The 7,212-nt window shown below is 46.7% G+C and overlaps 1 protein-coding gene across 1 annotated transcript; it reads right to left on the reverse strand.

Moving 5' to 3' along the window:
* Nucleotides 1-1,494: 1,494 nt before the first annotated feature.
* Nucleotides 1,495-3,335, reverse strand: LOC123427278 (UDP-glycosyltransferase 73D1-like). The gene has a single exon (XM_045111285.1). It carries the CDS (start codon nt 3,078-3,080, stop codon nt 1,614-1,616), a length of 1,467 nt encoding a protein of 488 aa, XP_044967220.1. The 5' UTR covers nt 3,081-3,335; the 3' UTR covers nt 1,495-1,613.
* Between the last annotated feature and the right edge of the window lie 3,877 nt (nt 3,336-7,212).

Genomic DNA, 7,212 nt, shown 5'->3' on the forward strand with positions numbered 1-7,212 from the left:
CTCACAATTGTGCGTTGCTTATCGGGTGGGCAAGCTCTCTAACGCTCACACAACACGCTATGCCTACGTGACACTGAAATTTCAACAGATTTCTTTAAGATTTATATACAAAACATGTGGGCGTTATCATTTTGAAAACTTTTAGGGTGAATTTGATGAATGTGAATCAGTCGCACGAGCTGCTACAAATCTGATGTATTTTTCCTTTCTATATTTGGCACCAACGAGGTCACCACTAGCCACAAATCTTGTGCAGTCTTCTTTTTGTCGGTTCTCGAAGTAGTAATCGTGTGAACATTCTCTAGACTTTCTTTTTTGCCGGGTAACACTCTCTAGACTTTGCTTAATGAAATGACAGACCACGTGCCGGCTTCGTTATCTTTTTCCACGATAAGCAGACAGCGTTAAACAAGAGACTCATAGACTGAGTTGGCATGAGATACAATTGCAACATACTCCCTTCGTTTCTAAGTTTTTTAAATTTTTTACTTTAAACTATGGAAGCTGCTAGGCGTCCACCGGTGGATCCATACCAAATATGCACCACCCGAATAACCGTCAGATTACGCGCGCGCAGCCGTCCGATTTACCAGTTGGGTCGCCTCCTCCGGTCAAATACAACCTGAAACAACAACTCAGTTGCAGAAACAATAGCTTTGTTGCAAAATAACATTGGACCCATTAATTCTTGAAACAACGGTCGAGTTACAAAAACAATTGCTTTGTTGCAGAATTTTTTTCTTCGTCTTTGTGCAGCATAGGTACTCTTGCGGAAGAATTTTTTGCAACAAAGGTCATGTTGTAGAAAACTTTTGCAACATAACGCTTGCGTAAAAAAATTTCCCATCTTTCTGCAACATAGGTACTGTTGCGGAAGAATTTTTTTGCAACAAAGGACATGTTGCAGAGAAACTTTTGCAACATAGGTCAGGTTACAGAAAAATTTTGCAACAAAATATTTGTTCCAATTTTTTGAAACAACGACCAAGTTACGGAAGCTCGTCTTTGCGCCTACTTACACTAGCTTCGCTGCGGGCGTTCGGACCCGATCGTCACGTCTGCTTCCGGCGACCCCGGCACGGCGTCGGGAACCAACGAGCCCCGATCCCCTGATGATCAGACACACCTGGAGCGAGCAACATAGCCTTGCAGAACCGTTGGTGACCGGCGCAAGTCCAGCGACAGGTAGCTAGAGCACCTGCTTGAGCGGGCGGGAGTAGCTGAAAAAAGAGGAAAAGAAGAACTGACAGCGACCAAGCAAGAAGAAGGATAAGGCCGCCAAGAAGTCTTCCGTCTACGTGGTCTGTTGGATAAAAAATGATCCAACAGCTCTACCCCGACTGACGCGAAAGCGCGATCCTCCGGCTGAAAGGTAACATTTCCCTTAAACTATATACGGATATATAAAAATATTTTTTAAAATATGAATTTATTAATTTTGTTTTGTATGTAATTCGTAATGAAATTTTTTTTAAAAAAAATTAAGAACGGAGGGAGTAGTAGTAAATGTTATTTACGGTCGATCTTCCAATCAAGCAAGAAACAACCCCGATCTGTCCATCAACGAACGAACGCAGCAGAATTTATTCAGGGCCGACCTGCTGCACTAATTTTCAGACGACGGACTGGACCAGCTTGTCCAGATTCATACATGACGACCCGCCATTCTCCAAAGCAGCCTTCGCCTTCGCCTTCAGCTCCTGAACCTTCCTAATCCTATCTCCCCCTTCGGTTCCTCCATCCATGAGCTTCTCCAAGGCGATCTTCACCTGTTCCATCCCGACCTCCGCCTTCGCCTCGCCGCTGCCACCGGTCAGCACGCCCTCCGTCGGCTTGCTCACGCCGACGGAGACACCGATCCCGAGCACGTTCACGATCAGCTTCTCGTTCAGGAACTGCTCCGCGGTGAACGGCCAGGCGGCCATGGGCACGCCTGCGGCGACGCTCTCCAGCGTGGAGCCCCATCCGCAGTGCGTCATGAAGCCCCCCACGGCCGGGTGCGACAGGATGGCTACCTGCGGCGCCCAGCCATGCACTGCGAGGCACTGGCTGTCCGCGACTCCATCAGCGTCCGTGTGCTCCTGTAACCACTTCTTGACATCGTCGGGCAAGGCGTCAGCGCCTTTGATGACCCACAGGACAGGCCAGGGGCATGACGCGAGCGCCTTGCCGAGCTCCAGGAGCTGCGCCGGGGCCATGCGCCCGGCGCTGCCGAAGCTGACGTAGAGCACGGACTTGGCCTTCTTGGCGTCCAGCCACGCCATGCACCGCGTTGCATCGTCTGAGACGTCCAGAGCAGGCGGGTGGCACAGGGAGGCTGGCCCGACGGCGAGCACGGTCTTGCCGGTGGCTGCGGCTAGGCGCGCCGCGGAGTCGTGCTCCAGTTCTTCGAAGCTGTTCACCACGATGCCGTCGACGGCCAACTCGAACTCGCGGAGCTCTTGCAGACTCTCCTCCCCGATCGAGCAGGACGGCAGGAACTGCAGCGGCAGCTGCCTCCTCGCGAACTTGCACTCCAAGGGCGGCAGGACCGGGAGGTCGAAGAGCTCTTCCGGCGACGCGACCGCCTCGTGCGGCTTGTGCGTGTGCAGGTACTCGCAGCACAGCAACGCGAACGCGGAGAAGCCTTGGAAGATATAGCAGGGCACGCCGAGCTCGCGCGCGATGCCGCTCGCCCACGTGTTGCACATTCCGGCGATGATGCAGCTCGGACGCCCCGGCGACGCCATGAGTCGGCAGTGCCGTGCCACCGCGTCGCCGAATCGCGTGGTGGCGTCGAAGAAGCTGGGCACCATGTCGGGCGAAGGGACGTGGTCTAGCCTCTCGCACCCCTCCGGCAGCCCGGCCTCGGCGGACGGGTACGGGATCACGGCGACCGTGATCCCGACAGATCCGCCGTGGGCGCCGGCACGGTCCACGCGGCTCTGGACGAGCTGCGCGCTGGCCGGCGTCGTGAGGATGGTGACCGCGGCGCCGTGCAGGGCGAGGAGGCAGCCGATGTCGACGATGGGGATGATGTGGCTAGTGGTTGGCCATGGGATGACAACGAAGTGGGGCTTTGGGGACATGGTCGCCTCCATTTCCGATGCTTACAAGGATGCGCTTCGCCTAGCTCGTGTTGGTTAAGCCGCGTGATTGTGCCGGCCTGCTGCGGCCGTGCACCTCGTGCCTGCCCTGTATATATAGCCAGCTGCTGACGATTTGCTACTGGTAAACTGTAATCATCGGAATAGTCCAGTATACTCCAGCCATTAATTAGAAGATCTTCAGATCAACCAAGTGTATACTGGTAGGGATCAACATTGTTGCAAGACAAGCATATTACATGTGATGATTTATACTCCCTCCGTTTCTAAATATAAGTCTTTCTAGAGATCCTATTAAAGGACTACATACGGATCTATATAGACATACTTTAGAATGTAGATTCATTCATTTAATGAAATCTCTTAAAAGACTTATATATAGGAACGGAGGGAGTATACTGCATTGCATGAGGAGTAGTTTAGAGTGCAACTTCCATGAGGTCAATTTTAAGAATATCAGTCGCTGAAATGCACTGGTTTGAAGAGATACGATCTTGTCATAAAATAGCCAAATCAATGTCTGCGATCAATTTCCTTCCTAATATACCAAGATTGTAATCTTAGCGGCACATAATGGGTTGTTGTCACGTGCCAAAAATTATACTGTATTGTAGTTGGGACCAACCATTTTCCTGGCGCAGCAAACGTGTTTAGGGCCGGAAATGACTGGGATTACTATGTATGACATGTCAACCTCAGGAATTTGAATTTAGAGTTCGATTCCGATAAGTCATACAAGGCGGTTAAAGTTTTTTTCAGTGTACATTGAAATAATATAAATATGTAGACAAACACATAGGAAAAAATTAAATACAAACTGAAAGGAAAACATTTTTTGCTCCATGAAATTAATGCCGGAAACCGCCACAGGTAATAATAAAATCATAGAAAGCGTGACAGGACCACAAACGATTTGGTGATGGTAAGAACATCTAAAACGGAACTTGCAAATTCGGTACCTTAAATATTTGTGCATACGTCCGGTTAGTGATCAGACGTGTCCGTTTTAACCTCTATTTTTTTGTTCGCACAGCCGCATCTTTTATATTTTTTTTCATATGTCCCGTTACTTGCACGTGATTGTTGGAAAAGAAGAGAGAAAAAGAAAAAAATGAATAAAGAAGAGAAAAGATGGTCTGGATGGGGCTTATCCTATGTGGATTGCCCGGGCGCGTCTGCAAGCCCTCGTATCATTCTCATATTTGAGATAAATTTAAGAGATGCCGATCAGTGCGGACATTTAAAATGGATATGAGGGGTCCAGCTGAATCAATTTTTTATGACCGATCAATGACCAAACGGGTTGTCCAAACATTTAAGACGGATTTAAACGGTCCGACTATAGGCCTCTCAAAGTGGAAAAGGTTGTGGTACGAAACTTTCGACCACATAAGAGCAGCGGCCGAGATAGAAGAGGATGCCTCATTAGAAAGATCGTGTTTATGGTTCAACATTGGATCCCATTTCTTAGTTTCATGCATGATAACACAAGGAAGGGGAAAATGATATCCGTGGTGGATTGCAAGGCGGAGCAGCCATCGATGTGTGTACAACAGGGTAACGAGAGAGGGAATACCTTGTCGAGCTGGTAAGTGCCCGCGGTGGATTTGAGAAAGAAAGAATAAAAGAGCCACCGGAAGATCGAAAAAGAGCGAGGCTTTGAACAGTAAAGTACGAGAAACTGTTGAATGTTTTCCATGCATGCAAATATTCATGATAAAGAAAACATTCTCACTGCTTTTGGCAAAAAAAAAAATGCTTCAAGTTCCTATTTCTGGAAACATTTTGGAGCACCGATTTTCCACCAGAACTACGTGAATGTCATTCCGTCATGTAACTTAAGCATGTAGACGAAACTGGTTGTCACAAATAATCATATTTTTAAACCTTCTATATTATTATTATTTTTCCTTTTTACTGTTCATCCTGAGTGCATATCCGCCTTTTTTTAGTAAGCATGCGCATCCTGCTGCATTCAACATTGATTGTCACAAAAAAAAATCATGATTGTGCATGTTAATTACGGATCTGTTTGATTGAAGACTAATTTTATCAGATCAAAATGTGGCAAGTCATCAAAGTATAGCAAACCACAAAGCATGGCTGAAAATTCAAACGTCAAATTTTGACAAAAGTTAAAAAAAAATTGACTCTGTGACAAATAGGCTACAGGAGAATAAAGTATGACAAATCAAATTGTAGCAAAAATCAAAGGCATGCCAACTATAATATGACTGCCAAACTGAAAACCAAACATCCTCTAGGTCCACAACATTGTGACATTAATGTGACAGCCGCGCGGAGTAGATATGGACCCAGTACAATTTTTAGAAAGGAGTTCCGTTGGATATCCCATGATCAAGGATCGATGTGAAAGCAAACAAGACCATAGCTAAAACTAAACGATGCTTCTCTTGAGAAACCTTCTCTAGTATACTTGGTTGGTTACGATCCACAACAATTAAATGCGTATCACAAAATGCGTATCACAATATGCCAATCTGGTACGTGGTTGAATCATGGTACATCTGAACAAGAGAGTGCAGGAGCTTATGTATTCTGATCATGATGTAATACTTCGAGAACACAACGTGTGCCGGTTTCCCTTTCGGAAAAGCATCAGCCTGTTGTCTGTTTATCTTGATTCATGTAAAGACACCGTGACCTTTCATTGGACGTACTCCTTACAAGTTCCAGAGGATTAACACAATCAGACAGCCCCAAGGTTTGGTAGACTGCAGCACACTATGCCAATGCGGTCCAGCCCTGATAAGGAGGTGCCTTTCTAACTTTGGACGTTCTGCATTTTGGGCAATGCGGGCAGACAATGGAATCACCCCAAAATCAAGCACACTAAAAAGGGGGTTACGCTGAAACATGCCCAACCCTCTGTTTTGTTTCATTCGATCTTGTCAATTCGCATTTGAGTACGGCTCAAAATCTCATTTGACTGACGAGGACGAGCCGTGGCTTTGGGTTTGACGGTGGCCACCCATCCTGCCTAAGATTGATCCTGCAGTCGATGTGGATTTCTCGTCTTGGGTATTTATTTTTTCCTTGAAGGCATCTCACACGTCTACGGGCCATAGGATGATGACGTATCTGTCGTTTACGGAGTCAGATGGTTTCCAAAGTTTATCAAAAACGCGTACCGTGTAGATTTTGGAAGATGCTACACCCAACTAATGTTACGTGAGGTTTCTACGTAAAGTCTGATTTAGAGGTAGTTAATTGAGCAAGATTCGGGAGGTTCAATTGAAGATAGACACGGAGGATGTCATTCGATGGAAATTCACGGTAGATGGACGCTACTCTGCCGCCACGGCCTACAGGATGCAATTTGCGGGGTTGATCAAATCAAACATGCCCGCGAGGGTATGGAAGGTTTGGACGCCGTCAAAAATTAAGCTCTTCTCATGGCTAATCATCCAAGACCGAGTGTGGACCGTCGATAGACTAGCCCGTAGGGGCTGGTCAAATTGCGGTCTTTGTCAACTTTGTAAGACTGCTCCTGAAACTGCTACACATCTCATTTTTAAATGCCGCTACTTGGTCAGGATTTGGAACTCCATCAATGGATGGCTTGGATTTCAATCGCAGACCAATGTTTGGGCTGATCTTCCGTCTGTTCACAGTTGGTGGGATGTTCACGGTCTAACCAACGGCACACACAAAAAGGCTTTCAAATCTCCGATGATGCTAGTCTGTTGGGCTATCTGGAACGAGAGGAATGCTAGGTTTTTTCAGAACAAGGCATCTTTGCCTTCCCATGTTGTGACTTACATTAAGTGAGAGGCACAATTATGAAGGAAAGCGGGAGATAAGTTTTTTGGGTGCATCATCCCAGGAGGTTAAGTATTTTGTATCTTTCATTTTGGCCTGTGTGGCCATGTAATCGCAATTCTGTGCTACCCTTTTCTTGATTAATGCATGAGGCAAATCTTTTGCCTCCGTTTCAAAAAAAATTTAATGATTGAGGCTCACCCTGGTTGAAATCAAGGAGGAAAGAAGAGTATTTAGTGAAGGGTAAATAAGTTTACGTAAGAACCTTACGTAGGTGTAGGATTATTGGTAGATCTTGGTAGGCGCTTACCGTGTGTAGTGGTGTAAGTGCGTGTGTGTGGTG

Source organism: Hordeum vulgare, chromosome 2H (assembly GCF_904849725.1).
Source record: "Hordeum vulgare subsp. vulgare chromosome 2H, MorexV3_pseudomolecules_assembly, whole genome shotgun sequence".
In the NCBI taxonomy this organism is placed as follows: domain Eukaryota; kingdom Viridiplantae; phylum Streptophyta; class Magnoliopsida; order Poales; family Poaceae; genus Hordeum; species Hordeum vulgare.